The sequence below is a fragment of the Tigriopus californicus genome, chromosome 1 (assembly GCF_007210705.1).
Source record: "Tigriopus californicus strain San Diego chromosome 1, Tcal_SD_v2.1, whole genome shotgun sequence".
In the NCBI taxonomy this organism is placed as follows: domain Eukaryota; kingdom Metazoa; phylum Arthropoda; class Copepoda; order Harpacticoida; family Harpacticidae; genus Tigriopus; species Tigriopus californicus.
The window spans coordinates 10,960,203-10,984,070 of record NC_081440.1 but is presented as its reverse complement, the minus strand read 5'-3'; the positions used below and the strand labels follow the sequence as shown (position 1 = coordinate 10,984,070).

General features: G+C 42.6%; 3 protein-coding genes and 2 long non-coding RNA genes across 5 annotated transcripts; 2 read left to right on the top strand and 3 right to left on the bottom strand.

Annotated features, from left to right (window-relative positions):
• The first annotated feature begins 1,301 nt into the window (after positions 1-1,301).
• Positions 1,302-5,589, top strand: LOC131888716 (uncharacterized). Its single transcript, XM_059237673.1, has 11 exons — positions 1,302-1,522; positions 1,596-1,765; positions 1,959-2,347; positions 2,411-2,502; positions 3,612-3,913; positions 3,985-4,111; positions 4,184-4,387; positions 4,447-4,731; positions 4,813-4,980; positions 5,047-5,283; positions 5,357-5,589. Exons 1-11 carry the CDS (start codon positions 1,413-1,415, stop codon positions 5,520-5,522), a joined length of 2,250 nt encoding a protein of 749 aa, XP_059093656.1. The 5' UTR covers positions 1,302-1,412; the 3' UTR covers positions 5,523-5,589.
• On the bottom strand, positions 5,537-8,485 carry LOC131888623 (micronuclear linker histone polyprotein-like). The gene is made up of 2 exons (XM_059237563.1): positions 8,078-8,485; positions 5,537-8,009 (listed from the first exon to the last, which is right to left on the bottom strand). The coding sequence occupies exons 1-2, from the start codon at positions 8,220-8,222 to the stop codon at positions 5,638-5,640; spliced, it is 2,517 nt and encodes an 838-aa protein (XP_059093546.1). The 5' UTR covers positions 8,223-8,485; the 3' UTR covers positions 5,537-5,637.
• Positions 8,486-8,991: 506 nt separating this feature from the next.
• Positions 8,992-10,600, top strand: LOC131888814 (large ribosomal subunit protein uL5-like). Its single transcript, XM_059237786.1, has 3 exons — positions 8,992-9,142; positions 9,345-9,623; positions 10,289-10,600. The coding sequence occupies exons 2-3, from the start codon at positions 9,345-9,347 to the stop codon at positions 10,565-10,567; spliced, it is 558 nt and encodes a 185-aa protein (XP_059093769.1). The 5' UTR covers positions 8,992-9,142; the 3' UTR covers positions 10,568-10,600.
• A 6,517-nt stretch (positions 10,601-17,117) lies between these two features.
• LOC131882765 (uncharacterized) lies at positions 17,118-18,760 on the bottom strand. Its single transcript, XR_009373528.1, has 2 exons — positions 18,018-18,760; positions 17,118-17,701 (listed from the first exon to the last, which is right to left on the bottom strand). It is a non-coding gene; the product is annotated as an uncharacterized LOC131882765 (long non-coding RNA).
• Positions 18,761-21,917: 3,157 nt separating this feature from the next.
• On the bottom strand, positions 21,918-23,862 carry LOC131882758 (uncharacterized). Its single transcript, XR_009373527.1, has 2 exons — positions 23,193-23,862; positions 21,918-22,877 (listed from the first exon to the last, which is right to left on the bottom strand). It is a non-coding gene; the product is annotated as an uncharacterized LOC131882758 (long non-coding RNA).
• Positions 23,863-23,868: the final 6 nt, after the last annotated feature.

Here is a 23,868-nt window from a genome sequence, read left to right as displayed (position 1 = left end):
ACCCAAAATGGAGCCCTGAGGGACACCAGACTTGACATCATGTATGTCACTAAGCGATCCCTCAACCTTAACTAATTGTTTCCTACCACAAATGAAACTTCTTAGCCAATTGAGAACCTTGCCTTGGATCCCAATCTCATGGAGCCTGTTAACTAAAAGCCCATGATCTACCTTGTCAATGGCCTTGGCAAAGTTGAGATAAACTACATCGACTGATTCATGGCTCTCCAGTCCCTCAATAACCTGCTCTATATGCTCAATCAGTTGGGTAACCGTGCTAAAATGTGCTCAGAACCCATGCTGCCTAGGAGGAAGGACTTCATGTATATCAAGAAATTCAACAAGTTTGAACTTCATGATCTTCTCAAACACCGTCGCAATATTCGAAGTGAGAGAAATTGGCCTGTAGTTACTGGGGAGTGACTTATCTCCCCCTTTGAAAATTGGAACAACATGAGCTACCTTCAGAGAAGAGGGGAATTTGCCCTGGTCCAAGATGCAACGCATCAAGTACGAGAAAACAGGAGCAAGAACCTGTGAGCGTCTCATCAGAAACTGAGATGTCACTCCATCAAGGCTGGGGGAGCTCGAGAGTCTCAAGTCCCTGATGGCCTCTAAAGCATCCTGATCTGTGCCTACAAGATCATCTAAATGCTCAGCTTGACAAGCCTTAATTGACCCTGTGATCCTATCGCTATTTGATTAGACAAGCAGATAAAGTGAAATATTTGTCAAAATTCAGTGCATGCACAGTGCGGTTTGGTTGGGCATGTTGTCTCCGATTTTACTCCATGGAATAACGTCAGTTGTTAAAAAACGCGTTCACTTGACAAGCCCTATAAACAAGTGTTTTCACGCTGAGATGAGGTTTCGTGTCAGGCTTTGGGTTAACCAAAGAACACACATAGTGAGTGGCTCCATATCTGGTGCTTCTGCTCAAATTTTGCGCTTATCGGAAAAAAACCTCGTATCTGCAACCGTGTTTTCAACACTTGCCAAACATCATATTTCTCATTTATCACCATTTTCACTTACAAAGCGTGAAATATGAATAAGAAACTGGTTTTTGATCTAAAGTTTTAAACAGAAATAAGGACCTAGGTACCTTAAATGTGGGCGGCTCGTGCCTAAAATGTCAAAACAAACTTGCATAATAGTAAGACTTTTCAATGCATAGGAGACTTTCGTATCGATTTTGATTTTCAATTAAGCCTAAACCACTATGGCTTGGACTAAATCGCCATTTATTAGCTATTTCTTGGCGTTTTTTTCCCCCGTCCATCTGGAGTCACTGCTCATCAGGCTTAAGTAATGATCACAACATTCGCTCGTTTCGTGGAAATCCATTGGACCAACCGGAGACGTTGAGATCGGACACTTTCAGAGCATTGATCGGTCCTCTTCCTCCTGTCATGGCCATGGCTCATCTCTGGCTGGGTCGTGTGGCCCGTAGCCGCCTTTCAGTGGGCGTTCCATTGCTCCGAACCGCTCAAAGACAAGCCAGTCAAAATCGAGTGGTTCTGTAAGCGTTAATTAGATTGTTCACACGAAAGAATAATGGCCATGCCAGACGAGTATTTTCGTGTTTATTCTAGGATTCCAGAAATTCCCCCGGATGATGCCCGCACCAACCCGTTATTGAAACCGTATAGCGAGGGATTACCCCAGTTTGAAAGCGTCAATGAGCGACATTGCTTCTTCGGATTGGGCAAGGCCTTGCTTCAGTTCGAGGCCAATATTGGGGCCATTGAAGACCGAATAAACGGTAAAGACCACCCCTCTCAAAATCAACGCTTCAGACATTTATTGACCCGTCAACTCTGTCCTGAAACCTGGGCCAAGTTACCGTCGTCCATTCATTAACAGAGCCAAATTTGATCAGAAGCCATTTGAAATGTATTTGCGGCGGCCACAGGTTCCGCCTCTCACATTGCCCCAAATTGCCGCAAATTTTTCAGGTGGGGAAGTCTTGGACTTTGAAGCGCTGTTTGGCGCCATCGATCAGGCCAAGTGCGAGTATGAGAGCGTGTGGTATGCGGTCAACTTGCTGCACGTCACCACAGAAGTCTTAGATCGGGATATCTTCATGAAATTGCATCGGCGAGCCGAGCGAGCCTTGGTCGTCCGAATGTCGTCCCGGGGCATCCATTCTCAACTCAAGCGATTGCAACAGGAAGACCAGAAGACGCAGAATTTGACGCCCAGCCAAAGACATCTGCTTCAACGATATCTAACCGAGTATAAGCTCAAAGGCTTCGACCTGTCCGAGAACGGTTACCTAGAGCTCAATGAAACGTGGTTGCGTCGATTAGCAGAAGCGAAACAAGATTACAACTACAAAATGATGGTAAGTCATGTGTTCACTTACCGTTTTCGGAAGAGGTCAGGCAGTTCCTTGCTTTTATGGTAGATGTCGACGCAAAATTTCCGGGCTTCGGTCAATGATCCGCAAGTGGTGAGCGACTTCCCCATTGATGTTCTAAAGGCCATGGCGTTAGATAGGTAAGTCAGTACTGGAATTCTCAATGCCAGGGTATAATCTATAATTTGAAGTGTAACGAAACTGGTCAGGAAAAGTAGATTTGAGCTTAGACGAAGTTAGATTACGGTTACGACCCTCTCCGATTAAAAGCTTGAAAAGCTTGTTTGCGGCGCTTGGAGGCCACGCCAAATTGATCGGAGAAACGGCCTCAGGAATTTAGTACGGATTCAACGCCATCTAATCGCGGGAGGGTTGCTTCAGACAGAAATAAAATTGTTGTAAAATTAGACAAACCAAAACAAATGAGAGAGAATACCACTTGTAACCCATTGATTCACGTAACAACGTGAAAAATTGACGTATAGTGGAAAGTCAGAATGGCCAACGTCAGAAGACCCCGATATTAGCTACTACTTGCTCTTGGCCAATAGCGATGTTTTTGATGGGGATATTATTTTGAATATGCGGTTGGATTCAAAGCTTCTCGCTATTCCTGGTTGGTAATGGCTCAATTGAATTATGTTAAAGGTTCCTTCGTCCCCTAATTGAAAAACCAATGGATGGTCATTTGATTCTTAGCTGATCTAAACAGATCATGATGTATTTGCATTTCTTAATCATGGTCATGCTCTTTAATTTGAATTCGGATGATGTCCAACGGCGTTTGCGAGTTGAAAGAGGCTAAATTGATCAATCGTGCCATGTGTTCAGAGGAAAACACCACACAATAAGATAAAGAGATAAAGAGAACTTTTTGAACAATCATTCGAATACAGAAAATATTCAATGCTCTCAAATATCTGGTCCAATCTACGGTATTGATACCAAGAGATCCTAAGAGAGCGACAAATTGAGCATTTCAAGCTGAATATTTCCGAACCAGAGTCAATGCGAAATTTCAATCCTCTCCCAAATGAGATTCTTCTTACACCGCCGAATATTGGAATGAAGGACAGGGATTTAACCCCAATACATCCATCATTTTCTGTAGTGTCCGGAATTCAATTTGAACATTTTAAACCAAACCACCGTTTCTCCCCGTTCTGTCTGTTGCAGAATCGGTTGAGACCTATATAAGACTATGTTGATTGATACCCTAAACCATCTGTATTGATTTTTATTCCATTAGCTCTCAACCCACCAAGGGACCTTGGAGCGTGACCCTTCATCCGTATTTGTATCAGAAGTTCTTGGAATACTGTCCAGATCGTCGATTGAGGTGGAATGTCTATCAAGCATCCGTGTCTCGGGGAGATCGGAAACAAGATGTCTATAACCGTGTCGTGGCTCAAGTCAAAGAGATCAATCAGTACAGACAAGATGAGGCCGTGACTTTGGGATATCCTTGTTTTTCGGAACTCTCCATGGAGACAAAGATGGCGGCCAATGTTGACAATGTGAAAGCCATGACCACTAGCCTCCTCGGAAGTGGTAATTGTGAATGAGCTGTCAATGTGGTAATATTATGGGATAACCAATTTGGTGCTTATATTTTCTTGTAGCCAAATCCTCCCAAGAGATGGAATTGGAATCTCTTCAGGCATATGCAGAGTCTCGGGGATTTGACCACGACCTCACCTATTACGATATCCCATATTTCAAGCGCAAGTTTCGACGAACTTTCTTGGGGTAAAACGAAATTTCATTGTCTTCGGGGTATTGATTCCTTCCTTCTTCATAGAAATTTCTTATTTTATCCAGGTTGACCGATGACGATGTTCGCGACTTCTTTCCACTCCCCAAGGTGATGAATGAAGTAATCAAGCTTTGTAATAGTATGTTCAACATCCAAATTGAAGAGGTCAAATCCGGATTCCAAACTTGGCATCCGGAGGTCAAATTCTTCCGTGTCATTGACGCCGACCAAAAAGTGCTTGGTCACTTTTACTTTGATCCCTATCTGCGGTGAGTCTTGTTAGGGTAATTCAATCTTCCATTATTCTAATGAGACTTCATTCCTTTAGGGATGACAAGGGCTATCCGGGTGCAGATAAAGGCTGGTTTATCCCGGTGCGACCTCACAGTATCAAAGCCAACTGTCAGCCCTTGGGCGCGCTTCTCATGTCGTTGCCTGTGCCCGGCTATGGGAAGCCCTCATTATTGAACTATGATGAAGTTGGAGAGCTGATGCGATTATTTGGTAACGTTTTGCTCCATCTTCTGCCGAAGAGCGAATGGTCGGACCTTTCTGGGAAATTCGGCTTGGAATGGGATGCTCTCGAGTTGGCCTCTAACTTTATGGGGCATTGGTAAGTTCATTTCATCGCTAGGCGTTCTAGAGGAGAAAGGCCTAGTTTGCAATAGTAATCAGTATGCTTTTTTTTATGTAGGAGTGAACAACCCGAGATCGTGTCCAAATTGTCCGGGCATTGGTCATCCAATGAGCCAATTTCCTCGGACTTGGCGGTGAAGCTTTGCAAGTCTAAGCAACATATGGCTGGACTTGAGCTTTGTCAAGAACTCTACAAAACATCAGTGGACATGGCCTTCCACGACTCGTAAGAAGCTTGTGGCTTTCTAACAAATAGGTTCATCTCATTTTCGACATTAACGATTCTCTTCAGGGAATGCCTTTCCGAGTCTGGACCAGAAATCGCCAATCGACTCTACGATCAATATTTGCTGATCCCAAGGATCCCTGAAGACACGTTTCCGTTGAATTTCGCTGAAATCATGGGCGGAGAACATGCTGCAGCCTACTTTTGCCGCACATGGTCAAAGATGTTGGCAGCTGATGCCTTTTCTGCTGTGAAAGAGGCTGGGCTTGATAACGAGGAGGAAGTCAAAAAAGTGGCAATGAGGTGCGTGAGGTGTTATGATGAGCATTGGAATTGAAACAAGAAACTAAGGGTTTGCTGTTTTAACATCTTTCAGATTCCGGAACACTTTCTTGTCTATGGGCAGTTCTTTGCCCATGGCCGATATCTTTCGACAATTCCGAGGTCGTGACCCATCTCATGAGGCTCTACTCGTCTCCCTTGGCTTGAAAGAGATCCACAAGCCCAAGAAACGTGGATCTCAAGAAATTGCCGCCAATTAGTACATGTCAACAACTTCACTTATATCGTTCGCTTATTATGAATAAATCCACATAAATGCGCCAACAATATTCAAATTTCAGGGACCCCATGGTCTTCATCATCATAGCAATTTAATCACTTCTTACTCTTGGTTTTGGCCACTTTCTCTTTCACTTTGGGCACGAAATTGGAATACACACTCTCGCTGTGTGGATCGCCCTGACGCATTTTCTTGTTCAAACTCGGCTCTTTCAGTGAATTCGAAGCTGCCGTGGCCGCCCTTCGGCGAGGTCGAGACACTTCCCCGGTCTCTTCATCCCCAGCGGCACAAGGCGTGGAGTAGATTGATCCATTTTCAGAGGGCGCATTGGGCGTGGACGGAATTGAATGAGAAGACGACGAAGAGGCTCGCGATGGACTTCGGGTTGGGATTTTGGCCTTGGGAGAGGTTTTATTTGTATTTGCTGGAATTGATGGATCCGAGATAGTGATAGGCTGTTCATCATGGTTAGGCTTTGGTTTCTTGACGCGTGATTGCCGAATGGATTTCCGCTTGGGCACACTTTCGGGTGACTTATGCGCTACAGGGGGGCTAGGAGCTATGAATTGATCCTGTAATTCTTGATTGGATGCATCATGCTCCAAGGTTGCACCGTCGAGAGATGGTTTCCAATGGACGGTTCTCTTCCTACTTTTGGATGGCTGCACAGACGTTGCTCCGTTTTGCTCGGGTTTCTTAGAAACGGGCGTGTTATCGACTTCGGCGTTTTCTTCGTCGTGATCTAAATCTAGTTTTTTGGAGCAATCTCCGATTTGAGCCCGAAGGGAGACTGACGACCGCTTCTTTCTGGCCACCACTTCCCGAGACCGACGACCTGGTGTGACCTCATCGTCGTCCGTGAAGAGCCAAGAGGGCCCTTCCATCGGGTCCATGTTACACATCCTCGCGGTGAACTCCTCCAAAGATTCACTAGTCAGTGGCGTTTCCGATTGTTCAGACTGAAGACTGTTGCGCACAGTAGAAACTACGGGTGATCTGGGATCGAGTCGGGTGCTTTCGGCGTCGGCCGGAACGTCAATCATATTTGAAGAGGAATCCGCCTCACAAGTTCGGGTTGAGTTTCTCCAGCTTTCGGAGGAGGCTTTCTTGCCTCTTTGTGTGGTTATCCCGCTCAATATATTAGGCGCTACGTCCGAGCTTCTTTTCTTGATTGACCCTGAGCTACAGGCACTCAGTCTAGATGCATTCTCTGACGATTTAGAGGATCGGCGTCGCTCGCTCAGCTTCACACGCTCCAAAACTAATCGACAAGTGGGCATGAGCAAAACGACTTCATCTTTTCGGCTCGAATCGGAGCCGTGACTTTTCTTCTTGGTGTCTTGGCACAACTCGTCATCTTCGCCGCTGTTGTCCGTTTCATTCAAATATTCTTCGTTTTCATTCTCGTCCTCCGAGCCACTGTCATCACTGGCCGGCAAGTTCTGCACATTATATTGTTCCAGCAACTCACTTACATTTTCCAAGAGCACCACAGGACTGCCCGAGGTTCGGAACGAACTACTTAGCTGACGCGCAATCGAGACGGATCGTCGACGTGGGACGCGTCTGGGCGTGCCATTAGATGCACTTGACCGCCGGGACTCGGGTGTGGTCCGATCAGTTGGCTGTTCCTCTTCATCGGAGCCCTCACCAATGGTTGACATGCGGGAGATGGCAATTCGCGAGCGGGAAGGCCGACGATTCACCCGTTCACCTTCGTCCGAAGGGGGCGTGTCCGGCGTATGATGAGCCGGCTCCAAAGGTTCTTCTTCATGTTCATCGTCCACCTCTTCCGAAGCGTCCTCGGATCGCGATCGTCGCGATTGCTCCCGTTGCTCAGCCTGCAGACGGTTGATCTCATTCATATCCAACCTTTGGATCTCGATTTGGGGTTTATGAATGGCATAACCGGCCACCCGGGGTGAGACGTGCGCGATATTGGCGCCATTGGAGCTTGAGCGTGACGACGAGATGGCCTCGGACGGCAAAGAGGGCACACGAGAGGCGTTGAATGGGCCCTGGCTGGTCGAAAAACTAGACTGGGTAGCTCGTTGGGCGTGCATGGAGCGCGATCGGCGACCGGGGGCGGACACCAAGGCCATGGCTTGACTCAATTCCTCGGACATGGACACGGTATGGTCCAAGACCCGATTCATGAGCCCCTTGACCGGCTCCATGTACTCGGCCAACCGTTTGACCTGCTCCTGTTCCAGCCAAACTGGATCAACGGTCTGGGTGGGTTCGTTCTGGGCGTGTCGCAGTTCCGCAATCTCCATGTTCAAGGCCATGTTTTCGTCGCGGAGGGCGTGTACCATGTTGGAGAGTTCCGTGTTCTCCATGAGACGCTCGTTTAAAGATGAGGCCAAAGCCACATTCTGAGAGCGGAGGTGGCGGACCAAATGGTGGGCGGTGGGCGAGGGACACGCCCCGTGCGAACCCGTGGCCAGGCGGCTGCGACTCAGCGACACTGAAACGGGACCCAAAGACAAGGTGAGCGGCTCGATTCGACGAAGGGCCCAAATGGTGGCTACTTACGGTTGTTCTTGGCCCGCAAATCCGAACATTTCACGGACACCGTTTTCCGTCGCTTGGTTTTCACGTGAAATCGGCCTTTCAAACGTTGTTTGACCTTTTGAAAACGACGTTGCGAGTCCCAATCAGGACTGGACGACTCATTCATGACCTAAATGTGGGCGTGGTAGGCTGAGGGCAAGCGGGTTGGACGGGAATCCACTCAATCCGCCGTTCAGGTCCTCGAAAATTGATGTGATTATTTTGAAAGCCAAATGAGGTCTCCAGCCTCACAGGGTGACGCATTTGTCGAACATCTGATAAAGGTGAATATGTAAGGCAATCATCAATGGTCAGCGATTAAAAGCAATAGTGCGAGAAGGTCATTCGTTTTTTTTTCAGTTTTTGGGACATTTAAACGTCAAGCTAATGAAAAAAAATAGCTAGGGAGACCATTTGTGGGCTGGGCCCAGGTAATCCCTAAACCCGATACCCTGAGACCCCATGTCAAAGTCAGTTACGGCTCGATCAGCTGATCCGAGGTTAGGCCCAATTGCCTAGCCAAATAGAGAGCCAGTGCAAGGATGACTAGAATGAAGGTTTAGAGGTTGGGATGGAGTACCCAAAGGCCCTCACGACGGGCACTGCGAGTCGCATTACTTTTCTTTCGTATCACAGCTCGGATAAAATCCTAAAGCCGGCCATGGTCATGTGCCAGCCCAGGCAGTTACGAGGTTGCGAACATTGAGCTAAACAAGTTGCGCCCAGGCTGATTCGGACGGTTTCCGGCTGGGGATCTGAGGAGCAAGAAGCTCAACCATTTAAATTAGCATCGGATTCCCCCTAACCAGCAAGTCATAAATAATAAATGGCCAATAAACCGTGCCAAACATTCTATTATCAGACATTAAGCCTCATACAAGTCTACCTATACAGGCCTAAACTGACCCCAATGGCCATATTTCGATCTTTTAACTTCCCAAGGTTTCATTACTTACAGCTGGGCTGACTGAGTGTCTTCCTTTTTCCGCCACGCCGACCAAGCACAAGATCCTGGTTCGAGCCTTTCGCTAATTTTCAAGGATCAAGGTAAGACGCCATCCTTTACCATGCCCGCCCCCGGCCGGTCGAGTGCCTGACGGGGTGCCTGACGCCCGGATGCACCCTGGAGAAACCCGCTGGTCGGACCGTATTTCCCGTGATGCGTGATGGCCCGAGAAGAGCCGGACGGCAGTGGAGTGAATGCCAGTGAAGAGTGACTGAGCACTGATGGACTGCGTTTTTGTTGCAGATGAAGAAACCCGCCGCCGTGGTCAATGAGGTCAAGGCCAAGAATCCGATGCGCGAGACGCGGATCCGCAAGTTGTGCCTCAACATCTGTGTGGGCGAGAGCGGTGATCGTTTGACGCGGGCGGCCAAAGTGTTGGAACAGCTCACGGGTCAAACCCCAGTTTTCTCCAAGGCCCGCTACACGGTCCGATCCTTCGGTATCCGTAGGAACGAGAAGATCGCCGTCCATTGCACGGTTCGCGGACCCAAGGCCGAAGAGATCCTCGAGCGAGGCCTCAAGGTCAGTCGACCACAGCTTAAGAACCCAGGCTAGGCAGGGTTAGGCCATCATTTCATGGTCGGGATTATTCTCACGTTCAAGTGGGAGGCATGGGGTGACCACCCAACCGGTAACTTAGCCGGTCCATTTGTCTGGTATGAGACTAGTATTGTGGCCGGCTCACACATCGACTGATTGTCTGGGCCGGGAAAACTCTAGCCGGTAGTTTAACCTTACCACTCACTGAATGTGGTCAGGTTCCCTCCCTCCCTCCCTCCCTCTCTCATCCGGTGGGGCTCAAGGCCTATCGGATGACCCAAGTACGAGGCTGACGCTTAACCACGGTCTTTGAGCGTAGCCTGCTTCGGACGTTCTTGGCCACCCCAATCATTGTGGGTAGCACAATCGGAAGTTAATTCCGAAGACATGACACATGACCTAAAACGAAAGATTAGCGCTTCTGGCTCGCACTTTAAAGGAAATCACTGGATAAAATATGGCTAGGCCCGAGTGTCCAAATGTGTCCAAACTTCAGGGACATCCAGTGGGAATCTTCAAAATGTGTAAGTGCTAATCGGGCCAAGTGAAAAGAGGCCGTAGGTGATATTGTCTCCTAGTTCTAGACTAAGTCCATTAACTCCATGATGTCACCATCTCCGGTTTTTATCTGGCCTTTTCCTTCACAGGTGCGCGAGTACGAGTTGCGCCGTGAGAACTTCAGCCAGAACGGTAACTTCGGCTTTGGCATCCAGGAGCATATCGATCTGGGCATCAAGTACGACCCGTCCATCGGTATCTACGGTATGGACTTCTACGTGGTCATGGGTCGCGCTGGCATGAACGTGCGTCATCGTCGCCGGAAGACTGGCCGCGTCGGCACCTCACACCAATTGGTCAAGGATGATGCCATGAAGTGGTTCCAACAGAAATATGATGGAATTATCTTGGCCGGAAAGAAACAATAAACGCCGTGTATGTGTTGCCCCTTCTGATCCGTTCATCCGACCTTTCATGTTCTTTCTTGTTAAACGGCGTGTCGCGATTGGCACGTGTTGAATGGTATCAATTGTCCTCATCAGTCCGATTCTCAACTGCTCAGCACGGAGTATTCTATCCAATATGAGTTGATCCCCAGGTGCCGTAGGCTACCCGTTGCTAGTCATTTGTGGCATGCATGAAATAGCCGGATCGAAAGCCCGAGTGGAAGTCAACATACGGTGAAATAGACTGTAGTAGCTGTGCGGGCGGGTCCTTTCACTACCAGCGCCGCTTTACGTAACCCTTTCTCGGGCCAGTGATAATTGAAGACTAGGCGGTAGTGGCGTGTTTCGAACCGGAAAATCGACCTTTTTATCTTCAAGGACTTCGGTTAGGGCTCCCATCGCAAGCAAAAGAAGATACAGAAGCAAAAACAAAAGACCCTGCCTTTCTAGGGCAGCTTAAAAACTCGTTCCTGATCTGGGGGGGGGTCATTTCTCTACCCTTTTTCGGTTGAATTGGGAGTCCTACCAAAGGTTCTTCAAGGTAAATAGCTGATTTTCTGGTTCGATGAGGTACTATATTATTTTATACTGTATAGGGATTGTCAATTGAACGCGTTCATGAACAACTGACGTTATTCCATAGAGCAAAATCAGAGACAACATGCCAAGCCAAACCGAACTGTGCATGCATTGAATTATGACATTTATTCCATTTTACATGTTTGTCTAAGCAAATAGCATTGTGGTATTGAGCCAATTTGATAATGCGTTCACCGATTAACACTAAACTTGTAACACGGCTCACTCAAAATCATTGAAAATTCAATGGGTGCATGGTACGAGTTGAATGTGATGTTTGTCTTAGTTCACCGTCCCCAAAATGCCCAAAATCAGGGTGCCGGACCACATTTTCTCTTGAATTTTATTCACTTGACATGCCCTACATGTACCGAATCAGAGTTTTGGAGTAGGTGAGACTGCACGTCACCTAATGGGACATTGAAGCAAGAGAGGAAGAAGATGTCACCCATCAAATTTGAGAAGTAACTCCATCACTCGTACTTTTGAGGCCTAATAGTTCTTTGTGAAGTGATTAACTTACAGGGTGGATTTTATAAGGTGATACAGAATTAAATTTGGTTACAGTGCTTATATAGGGGCTGCTTGTTTCACAATGAGACATCTCGCAGCAAAAATAGGAAAGACAGCGTTAGTAAACCTTCTGCTAACGTTTGTTCTTGCGTCGTTGTAAAGAAACATAATTAAAAATCCTAGACTGAATTTGAAGTTGATAAGTTACGGGTAATGTTTTCCAACTTTGTAAGCTCTATCTTGAACAAACTATCAAGCAAGAAATCCTGGCAATTTTGAATGAAACATTCAGCAACATCAAAAATAAAAATAAAAAACCTGCGGATTTCACATAGAAGTCTGTTACTAGTGTTGATTCAATGATATCTCATTAGTAGCGGCATGTTGGGAAAACATTAGCTAGCCATAAAATGTAACTGATTGTTCCCACATCAAACAAAGATCGTTTTTTATTTGTGATACTTTTGATGACTCATTATTTGGGAATTGGCTAGTGCCTTTTTAAAACCAACAATAGAAGTGATGTGATCAAATGAATTATCAAAGTTGAATGTAGGGTACAAGAAAACTTCGTGTGATAGGCTGTGACATCAATGCCATTAAAGTTGTTTATTCTTTGAACAACTCGTAAATCAAGTTTGATGATCAGGAGTATGGGAGTATTCGATTCAGTTTTCTGTATGATGGCACTATTATTATATGCAATTAAAACTCGCATTATTAGTGATTTGGAAAATATTCAGCTTTAAGATGTAAAACATTGATATGAAATTTACTGCAGAAAATGTAAAATATTAAAAGGCAGGCTCCATAGTTAAAGAAACTCAAAACTTTTGATTCACAGATGCTATAAATTGCTCATTTTGTTTTTTTCACCAAGAAATTCCAAAAGTAGATGCGAAAATTGAAACTCTGTCCAACACTTTTTTATGGTTAATTTTTCAATTGAATTGAAAGAGTGTTATTACACACTGTTCTAACCCTGTCACTAAATTTCAAATTGGCTGTTGCAAGGTTTACTTAAGGCATTATCCAAACTTCTTAAAATATGTACCCTCCCAATGGTCTAAATTTCCGATACCATGAACTAGTTACTCTTTTATTATCTTCTCGAAGACATGTTAACAGGGCAATAGTAACCACATACAAATTAACGAAATTACCATAACTCGTTCCTCTTTTTTGAAATTTTTTGATTAAATACAGAACTATTTAAAATGGTGTGAATATAATGACCCAAAATCTAAGAAAAATACTCGTTCCTTTTCCAACTTCCAGACTGGCCTTTTAACTTTTTATTTTTTGATGATTGTTTGATTAATCATGACAACTGAGAAACCTAAAGGTTCGACAGAAATTTTTAGTTTTTGCTATTTCCATTCAACATATGAACAATGAAAGTCAGGTTTGAAAATTGTGTGTCACCGCAATTTGTTCCTTTTATTGAGAAACGACTTATAACTTTTTCCCATTGGCCATTCATTTCCTTACAATGGGCAAAGCAAGAACCTTTACAAAGAGAGCGGTATTCATATTGTGCATTTAAATTTGCAAATATCTTGCCGAAAAAACTTAGCCAAGATTAGGATAATTATAATCCTAAATTAACAACCATTGATGTGTTTCAAGTTTATTAACAAGTTCCGATCAGGATTGCACCAAAGAATTGTAACACTGAAGGCAGGGCTGAATATATCTGAATATATATAATAAGCAAAAAGGTACATAACAAATGACACCTTGAAATATTAAAGTGCAAAAATTATACCACGATCCATTATTAATGTTCCTTGGTGCATAGATTTAATAGCAAATATTCAATTTAGAATTATATGAAACCATAGCTGTAATTTTCTGGGAAATTGGATCCAAAAACACCTGAGCCTTTAGAATTGCCCCAAAATGACAAGATATTTGAACTGAAAATTAAAAAAGTCTACTCATCACTCTTATTTCACATAACCTCAGATCATTCATAAGAAATGCAATCACTTGTGTTTGTATCTGTCTTCACGTGATTTTAAAAGTTTTGAATGAATCAGAAACAGTCATAATTACTCCTTACTAGAGGGCTACTCCTTACTAACGCTATGTTTCCTTTTTTGGCCGCCAGAGTTTGTTCAACTCTTCCCTAGCGCTCCAATTGCCAACAGAATTCTTTAAAATAAAATCATAGCAACACTTGTTGAATAAAAACTTTCGAACCATGGAAGCGAAACGCGAGTGTTACTCTTCCTCATGTCGGGCACTCGAGACTGAAAATTTATGAATTAAACTAAAAAAAAATATTTTCACTTCATCAAACAACTGACCACTTTGAGAGGAAAAAATCATTTCAAAATCGTTTTCTGTCTCGACCAGCAAGACCATTTGGACAGGATTTCTTAAAAGTCAGTACTGACTTTAACCTTTGGGTTGCTCAAGAATTTCACAGCACGTTGAATAACACCTCACGAAACATCTGTAAGTTGTGAAGACGAGTGGGGTTATGTGCGACCATGTACGACCAAGAACAAGTAGGAGAAAAAAACGTCAGAACAGGCTTCTGACAAGGAGCAGCTGACGGGCAAGGTTTAGAAGATGACAAATAGATGGCGCCAAAATCAGAGGGTCGTGGTTGAATAGGGTACCCGCGCGTGGTTTCGTGAACGCAAATTTTGAAATGCGACAGTTCTAAACTGTACCCAGTCGCATTTCAAAATGTGCGTTCACGAAACTATCTGATACTCGCAGATGGTGCAACTGGGTACATATCGCATCTCAAAATATGCACTCACGAAACCATGCGGGGGTGCCCCATTGCCAGTAGTACTAGAGCATTCGCTCATAAGGTCGCTAACTTTCCAAATGAATCAAAATTCGTTTTTAACCGGTATCAAAATCTCAAAATATGTGAAACACGTTCTTTCACGTTCCATTTGTATTGTAGGTAAACCAAATATTGTATAGAGTTTAGGTGGCAACAACCAAAAAATCATGCTCTTTCTTTTTGATTATGCAGGAGATTAAATTCTTTGCAGCAGGTAATAAAGCCAGTGAAAACTCAAACCAAAAACAAAATCTGAGAGCACAAATGTAAATTAAAAGGTGCAAAACAAGGAACACTAAGTTAAGAAGGCAACAGATTTAATGGCGATTATTGGGCAAATATGTTTTTTTTAATCCGCCAATTCTTCTCCAAAAGTTCAAAAAAATCATTCAGAAAGAGCAAAGACAACTCAGTTACTGCCATTGATAAAGCATGGTCCAATAACTCAGAAGAGATTGAGCAAATGTTCATATTGCAAAAAGAACCATAATAAAACCATAATAAAATGGGGGATGGGAATTTTTGAACAAAAACGTGGATGATGTTTTGAACGTTGTCAGTGCTACATTGTTCCAAGTTTGTTACTGTTTCATAAAATATTCTTGACTTGACTTTAAAATGGCCAACCCTGTATCTAGCAATCTACAACGCCTCTTATTGATTTCGTTTTGGCTATCTGCTGTTGCAAGTGTAGGCCCCTATTAAATTTTTGGCCTCATGCAATGGCTAGATCAAGAGTTATGCCCTCTCAAAGATATATTCAAAACCAGGCACAGAATGAATTGACTGGCTTGCCCCATTGATGTAACCATTTACCAGAGGAGGGCTAGCTCATTCAGTTTATATTGTGAGTTTAACTAATTTAGTTAACTATTTAGTGAGTTTTGGGGGGCATATGATTTGATTGAAATGAAAAGAGAAATGCTGTGGAATTCAATTAAATGGGCAGACCACTTAAACAGAAGGGCTTTGATCGCTTGAACATCTTAAAACTGGTTGCCTTGTCCTCAGCGGCGGGGGCAACAACAAATTTATGTTTTCTTCACCAGGGATGTTCTGGTTAATTTTCCAATATGTTTAGTGGGAAGTTTCATATCTGTGCCATGCAAAAATGGCTAGGAGTTTGATTTTTGTTTCAAACAGACCAAACATTTAAATTTTTCCTTTCAACATTTTACTCTAATGAGCATTTTTTTTTTTTGGTTTGATTTTTCACGGGCTTTTCTAACCGCTACGTGGCATGTAATCCCCGGTACTAATAAAATGAAAAGTTACAATTAGTCTATTTATTACTTCCTTATATGCTATTTGCCTTACCAACAAATTTAAATTGGTAGACCAAGCTAGTCCTTGGATGTAGGGTTGATGCGGAATCCAAGTTAAAACATTGTCCAAGCCTGACTTGAAAGATACTACCGGATCAATAAGGCCTACGTATTCCCTACGAATGTTAGAGGGAAGCAATTAAACAATGAATGAGCCCGAGAAAGAAGAGAGGTGGACTTCATTCTAGGAAATAGTCTGGATTTTCGAGGGCTTGAAGGTGCTCTCAAAACACACATTAAGCCTCTGCGCTCACCAGAATTGTCCCTAAACCTGTGTTGGGACAAAGCTCATGAATGCTTGTAAAGACGTACAGTCCCAACTTCTTTAATCTCTCCCAATGTGAGAGCTCTCTTAATCCTTTAATGTTCCTAATGAAAAATCTTTGAACTTGTTTGACCTTTTGCAAACCTGCTGAACTCATTGGAGCCCAAATGGGTGAATCATATTCAAGATGAGGCTGAACCAGGCCGGACAGTTTTTTTTTTCAGCCGGCGATACTAGCTCTTGCAAAATCGATGCTAAAAGTGCTAATTGGAATTTGAAAATGCTAAAATAATGCTACTTTCAAAGAAAAACAAATTTTTCAGGGTGTTCATGAAGGATTTCAGTTTTAAAATTCCATTATATTTGGCACTCCATGACATGGTTCAGGCAATATTTTAAAATGTTTTTCTGCTCAAAAAAATGAAAAAAGGAGAAAAAATAAGGAAATAAAAAAACTTCACAGTAAATTTGATGCAGTTGTGAATATGATATCCTCATTCAAAAGCTCAACTAATTTTGAACCCTGAGACTTTAAAACATCCAGTTTTGGGGGGAGAAGGAACTGTTCTATGATTCTTAGTCAACTATTTCATTATTCTTGACCACTTCATTCTTTTTTTCTTGAATCAAATTTTGTAAATGAAATTAGTCTCAATAAAACAAAAGAAAAATAATGATAATCCGTTTATTTATAGTTCCGCAATCCTTTCCATGGAGATCAAGCTCTAGGCAAGCTTTGGCCTCCTCGCTCAAGGAGTTAAGAATTTGATCCATACCCCTGGCACAACTTTAGGCAAGAACGGTTGGATCAATCTAGAGGGCTAGATCAATCTCTCGACTCCCCGTATTTGTAGTAGAGCAGTCACTCCTACAGAGACTTCGGAACACAAGAACCTGATAAATTCAGTTGTATTGTTTTGTGTTGTATTTATTGTGGAATTAAATGAAATCTCAAATTTGTAGTATCTTTTTTAATCCCAGGCTAGCCAAGTTTAAGCTTCTTTGAATTGAACTTTGGTGATACATAAGAAGTTGAGAAAATGATTTTAGAATTCTTTATTACATACAGTGTGTTTTAGCATATCAAGAGAATATTAATATCTAAACTTTACAAAGTATGTACGATGAGCCTATTGAGTCATGACGTCTTGCATGTTTTAATTGACCACTCTTTGTTGAACCGAGTGAGTGCCTATTGTTCTACGCATTTTCGTCGATTTATCTCGAATATGGAATCGTTGATTCAAAAGAGGTCTCAAGTAAAATTCTTCAGTAACGGGACAATTTTGCCGAAATATCTTGTAGAGAGGTTGGTCTTCACGCAATGTGACTCTACCATGCCAACTTATCATTTTGTTCCAGTAATGCATCGCAAAGCTATTGGAAATGGCAGCTTCAATCTCTGTGGAATGAGATGTGTTGAACAGATTTCTGAAATCCCTGTAGTCGATTGCGTAAGCATTGGTACTATTCAAAATCTGAATGTCTCCACATTTCCAAGACCACATCCCATCTACACTGTTTTCGGATGCCGTTCCACCATGGGCGGGACAATATATTTTGGCCACTCTAGTTACTAGGTTTGGTCCGTTGTAAGCCCAGTGTTCGGGTCGAAAATCCTTGGCCTGTTAAAGAAAACAGATCTCAGATTCCATCAATCATCTGAAGAGTGGTATCGCATCATTGGATTTTTTAATAATGTAAAAAGTACAATTAAATATGCAAGAAAAAAGGCCAAAGAGAGTGTCACATTAAAATCAACAATGTTGTTTAAAAAAAAAAATATGGGCAAGACTTCGGTTCATTGATATTGTTGTAAGAAAGGAAATAAGAGTGCCTATAACACAAAGAATAAAAAGGAAATTATACAAACAAATGAAGAAAGGTGACGAAACGAGTCTTTGTATGAAAATGCACCCTTATGAATCATTTGATAGTTACCATGTTAAGCAAAGCCTCATAAATAAATGGATGGTGAGACTTAAATCCACCCACTGCAAAGTTTATGTAGTTCTTTCGAAATTAAATTAAGAAGTTTTAATCACTTGGAACTCTGTTCAAAGATATCACATCAGTGTCCATGTAAACCCCACCAAAGAAAAACAGAACCATTAATCTTAGAATATCACTCAGATTTTTGACCTCGAACGACGTGCCACTCAAGGTTTGGCTATAAATAGACTCCACCGGTGACCTCAAGATCAAATCATTGAAGTTCCTCTTGAGAAACTGAATATTTGAATATTGATGTAAAACCAGCTCATACTCGTGAACGCCGATATCTTTTTGAGCGATGTGATAAACCTGTCGGTCCGGATTATGAAGAGCAGCACTCTCTAGGGCACACATCACTCTGGGTGGCAATGACAACACTTTTGGATTGGTTTCCACGAAAAACATGGATGTTGAGGTACTGATGTTCCACAACTTGCGAACTTTGGAAGTACCCAACGTATAAGACACACCTCTCATCACGTCAGCCAAACTTAAACCTGAGGACCTCAGTTGTCCGTGGAAGACCATCTCGGATCAAAACCCATAAAACAAACATAGTTAACAAGGAACAGAGTGAAATCAAAACTGTAGAGCGCTTCAACATCCTGGGTGCTTCAAGTCCCTTTTTCAAGTTTTTGTTGTAAGTGTCTGACCTGACGTGAAAGCAGAGAAAGCCAAATCTCAACTAATGCCTGACAACACTTTTGGATTGGTTTCCACGAAAAACATGGATGTTGAGGTACTGATGTTCCACAACTTGCGAACTTTGGAAGTACCCAACGTATAAGACACACCTCTCATCACGTCAGCCAAACTTAAACCTGAGGACCTCAGTGTCTGTGGAAGACCATCTCGGATCAAAACCCATAAAACAAACATCGTTAACAAGGAACAGAGTGAAATCAAAACTGTAGAGCGCTTCAACATCCTGGGTGCTTCAAGTCCCTTTCAAGTTTTTGTTGTAAGTGTCTGACCTGACGTGAAAGCAGAGAAAGCCAAATCTCAACTAATGCCTAGCTTTTGATGAGTTGGAGACTGGAAGAAGGTACTCAACATTGAATACGTAATATTGTTATCGGTAATACTTTACAACAGGTAACTCAGGGACAGCTGCTTCGTTATCGACAGTGAGAAGTGACCAGTTTGCACTTAGGATGTGTTATGTTATGGCGTGCAGTGAACGGCGCGAATGAAGTGAACACGATGGAGCTCAAATGCAAACTGATTTATTAAGCGTTGAAAGCACATCAACTATGATGAGTCATGTACAGCGTTACAAATGAAAGCTACAGATTATTATGTATAAGATTTGTTACACTACGGCATGAAGTTGGGATCCAAGGCAAAGAACCCTCCCAATCAAGCTGCCACAGGCTTGCGCCGCACCCTAGGCGCCCCCAGGCTCATGCAACCGAAAGGTCAGGTTAGGTTAGGTTTAGTTAGTTTTTGAAGTTTGTTTAAGTTGGATTGGATTAAATGTTCCTTTCTTTCTGTAATAAACTCGTTATGGGGCACTTTTGGTGCCTTTTTCACTCTTCCTCATGGTCACAGTTGCTCACCGTCCCTGAGTTACCTCTTGTAAAGTTTTTAACTTACAGGGTGGATTTTATAAGGTGATACAGAATTAAATTTGGTTACAGTGCTTATATAGGGGCTGCTTGTTTCACAATGAGACATCTCGCAGCAAAAATAGGAAAGACAGCGTTAGTAAACCCTCTGCTAACGTTTGTTCTTGCGTCGTTGTAAAGAAACATAATTAAAAATCCTAGACTGAGTTTGAAGTTGATAAGTTATGGGTAATGTTTTCCAACTTTGTAAGCTCTATCTTGAACAAACTATCAAGCAAGAAATCCTGGCAATTTTGAATGAAACATTCAGCAACATCAAAAATAAAAATAAAAAACCTGCAGATTTCACACAGAAGTCTGTTACTAGTGTTGATTCAATGATATCTCATTAGTAGCGGCATGTTGGGAAAACATTAGCTAGCCTTAAAATGTAACTGATTGTTCCCACATCAAACAAAGATGGTTTTTTATTTGTGATACTTTTGATGACTCATTATTTGGGAATTGGCTAGTAGTGTGTACTTGTATTGCATACACATGCGCATATGCAGCTGTCCTGCTCTCTCTTTCTCTATTGCTCTCTCTATATATCTCTCTGCCTCTCTGACTCCTAATCTTGATCTTGAATAGAACGGACGTGAAGATATAACCCTCTGTGTATATTGGATTAGGGTGTGTCCTTAGGACATAACATGGCGCAATCGGCATGTCCGACTTGCTGCCCTCTGTTTACCCATATATTGTGAATCTACACTTATGGACCTTTGAGGACATCAAGTTTCCAAGCCAAGAACCGCCTTTTGCGAATAAGTGCATCCCCTTGGTGAGGAAAACCTGGCACACCATTTGCCGACTTGTCCAGCCCGCCCCTTCTGCGTCTGGCCTTTTGCCACCCTTCTGCATGTGGTCTTTTGTTGCCCTTCTGCGTGTGGCCTGTAGCTCTCCAAGTTTGGGGCCCTTCAGCCCTCCATGTATTGTGGAGGATGCCCATGGTAAATTGTGGATGATGCCCACCCTTTATTGTGGAGACTGCCCACCGTGAATTGTGGATGCTGCCCACCCGTTTATGTGCCCAGCTTGAATTGTGGATGATGCCCAGCTTGAATTGTGGATGATGCCCACCTGATTGTGGATGATGCCCACCCTTTTGTGGATGATGCCACTGCCCTTGTGTGATGATGCCCAGCTTGAATTGTGGATGATCCCGAGGCTTGAAGGTGCTCTCAAAACGCACATTAAGCCTCTGCGCTCACCAGAATTGACCCTAAACCTGTGTTGGGACAAAGCTCATGAATGCTTGTAAAGACGTACAGTCCCAACTTCTTTAATCTCTCCCAATGTGAGAGCTCTCTTAATCCTTTAATGTTCCTAATGAAACATCTTTGAACTTGTTCGACCTTTTGCAAACCTGCTGAACTCATTGGAGCCCAAATGGGTGAATCATATTCAAGATGAGGCTGAACCAGGCTGCGATCAGGATGATGCCCACCTTGAATTGTGGATGATGCCCACCCCGTTTTGTGGATGATGCCCAGCTTGAATTGTGGATGATGCCCGAGGGCTTGAAGGTGCTCTCAAAACGCACATTAAGCCTCTGCGCTCACCAGAATTGACCCTAAACCTGTGTTGGGACAAAGCTCATGAATGCTTGTAAAGACGTACAGTCCCAACTTCTTTAATCTCTCCCAATGTGAGAGCTCTCTTAATCCTTTAATGTTCCTAATGAAACATCTTTGAACTTGTTCGACCTTTTGCAAACCTGCTGAACTCATTGGAGCCCAAATGGGTGAATCATATTCAAGATGAGGCTGAACCAGGCTGGACAGTTTTTTTTCAGCCGGCAATACTAGCTCTTGCAAAATCGATGCTAAAAGTGCTAATTGGAATTTGAAAATGCTAAAATAATGCTACTTTCAAAGAAAAACAAATTTTTCAGGGTGTTCATGAAGGATTTCAGTTTTAAAATTCCATTATATTTGGCACTCCATGACATGGTTCAGGCAATATTTTAAAATGTTTTTCTGCTCAAAAAAATGAAAAAAGGAGAAAAAATAAGGAAATAAAAAAACTTCACAGTAAATTTGATGCAGTTGTGAATATGATATCCTCATTCAAAAGCTCAACTAATTTTGAACCCTGAGACTTTAAAACATCCAGTTTTGGGGGGAGAAGGAACTGTTCTATGATTCCTAGTCAACTATTTCATCATTCTTGACCACTTCATTCTTTTGTTCTTGAATCAAATTTTGTAAATGAAATTAGTCTCAATAAAACAAAAGAAAAATAATGATAATCCGTTTATTTATAGTTCCGCAATCCTTTCCATGGAGATCAAGCTCTAGGCAAGCTTTGGCCTCCTCGCTCAAGGAGTTAAGAATTTGATCCATACCCCTGGCACAACTTTAGGCAAGAACGGTTGGATCAATCTAGAGGGCTAGATCAATCTCTCGACTCCCCGTATTTGTAGTAGAGCTGTCACTCCTACAGAGACTTCGGAACACAAGAACCTGATAAATTCAGTTGTATTGTTTTGTGTTGTATTTATTGTGGAATTAAATGAAATCTCAAATTTGTAGTATCTTTTTTAATCCCAGGCTAGCCAAGTTTAAGCTTCTTTGAATTGAACTTTGGTGATACATAAGAAGTTGAGAAAATGATTTTAGAATTCTTTATTACATACAGTGTGTTTTAGCATATCAAGAGAATATTAATATCTAAACTTTACAAAGTATGTACGATGAGCCTATTGAGTCATGACGTCTTGCATGTTTTAATTGACCACTCTTTGTTGAACCGAGTGAGTGCCTATTGTTCTACGCATTTTCGTCGATTTATCTCGAATATGGAATCGTTGATTCAAAAGAGGTCTCAAGTAAAATTCTTCAGTAACGGGACAATTTTGCCGAAATATCTTGTAGAGAGGTTGGTCGTCACGCAATGTGACTCTACCATGCCAACTTATCATTTTGTTCCAGTAATGCATCGCAAAGCTATTGGAAATGGCAGCTTCAATCTCTGTGGAATGAGATGTGTTGAACAGATTTCTGAAATCCCTGTAGTCGATTGCGTAAGCATTGGTACGATTCAAAATCTGAATGTCTCCACATTTCCAAGACCACATCCCATCTACACTGTTTTCGGATGCCGTTCCACCATGGGCGGGACAATATATTTTGGCCACTCTAGTTACTAGGTCTGGTCCGTTGTAAGCCCAGTGTTCGGGTTGAAAATCCTTGGCCTGTTAAAGAAAACAGATCTCAGATTCCATCAATTATCTGAAGAGTGGTATCGCATCATTGGATTTTTTAATAATGTAAAAAGTACAATTAAATATGCAAGGAAAAAGGCCAAAGAGAGTGTCACATTAAAATCAACAATGTTGTTTAAAAAAAAAATATGGGCAAGACTTCGGTTCATTGATATTGTTGTAAGAAAGGAAATAAGAGTGCCTATAACACGAAGAATAAAAAGGAAATTATACAAACAAATGAAGAAAGGTGACGAAACGAGTCTTTGTATGAAAATGCACCCTTATGAATCATTTGATAGTTACCATGTTAAGCAAAGCCTCATAAATAAATGGATGGTGAGACTTAAATCCACCCACTGCAAAGTTTATGTAGTTCGTTCGAAATTAAATTAAGAAGTTTAAATCACTTGGAACTCTGTTCAAAGATATCACATCAGTGTCCATGTAAACCCCACCAAAGAAAAACAGAACCATTAATCGTAGAATATCACTCAGATTTTCGACCTCGAACGACGTGCCACTCAAGGTTTGGCTATAAATAGACTCCACCGGTGACCTCAAGATCAAATCATTGAAGTTCCTCTTGAGAAACTGAATATTTGAATATTGATGTAAAACCATCTCATACTCGTGAACGCCGATATCTTTTTGAGCGATGTGATAAACCTGTCGGTCCGGATTATGAAGAGCAGCACTCTCTAGGGCACACATCACTCTGGGTGGCAATGACAACACTTTTGGATTGGTTTCCACGAAAAACATGGATGTTGAGGTACTGATGTTCCACAACTTGCGAACTTTGGAAGTACCCAACGTATAAGACACACCTCTCATCACGTCAGCCAAACTTAAACCTGAGGACCTCAGTGTCTGTGGAAGACCATCTCGGATCAAAACCCATAAAACAAACATCGTTAACAAGGAACAGAGTGAAATCAAAACTGTAGAGCGCTTCAACATCCTGGGTGCTTCAAGTCCC

What these genes read in the sequence shown, in the direction of transcription:
- LOC131888716 (XM_059237673.1), top strand. Translation starts at nt 1,413, where the DNA reads ATGGCCATGGCTCATCTCTGGCTGGGTCGTGTGGCCCGTAGCCGCCTT. An exon ending in ATTACAACTACAAAATGATG is followed by an intron (nt 2,348 to 2,410) that starts GTAAGTCATGTG and finishes CTTTTATGGTAG; the next exon opens with ATGTCGACGCAAAATTTCCG. An exon ending in GTCAAAAAAGTGGCAATGAG is followed by an intron (nt 5,284 to 5,356) that starts GTGCGTGAGGTG and finishes AACATCTTTCAG; the next exon opens with ATTCCGGAACACTTTCTTGT.
- LOC131888814 (XM_059237786.1), top strand. Translation starts at nt 9,345, where the DNA reads ATGAAGAAACCCGCCGCCGTGGTCAATGAGGTCAAGGCCAAGAATCCG. An exon ending in TCCTCGAGCGAGGCCTCAAG is followed by an intron (nt 9,624 to 10,288) that starts GTCAGTCGACCA and finishes TTTCCTTCACAG; the next exon opens with GTGCGCGAGTACGAGTTGCG.
- LOC131888623 (XM_059237563.1), bottom strand. Translation starts at nt 8,222, where the DNA reads ATGAATGAGTCGTCCAGTCCTGATTGGGACTCGCAACGTCGTTTTCAA. An exon ending in TTTGCGGGCCAAGAACAACC is followed by an intron (nt 8,010 to 8,077) that starts GTAAGTAGCCAC and finishes GTCCCGTTTCAG; the next exon opens with TGTCGCTGAGTCGCAGCCGC.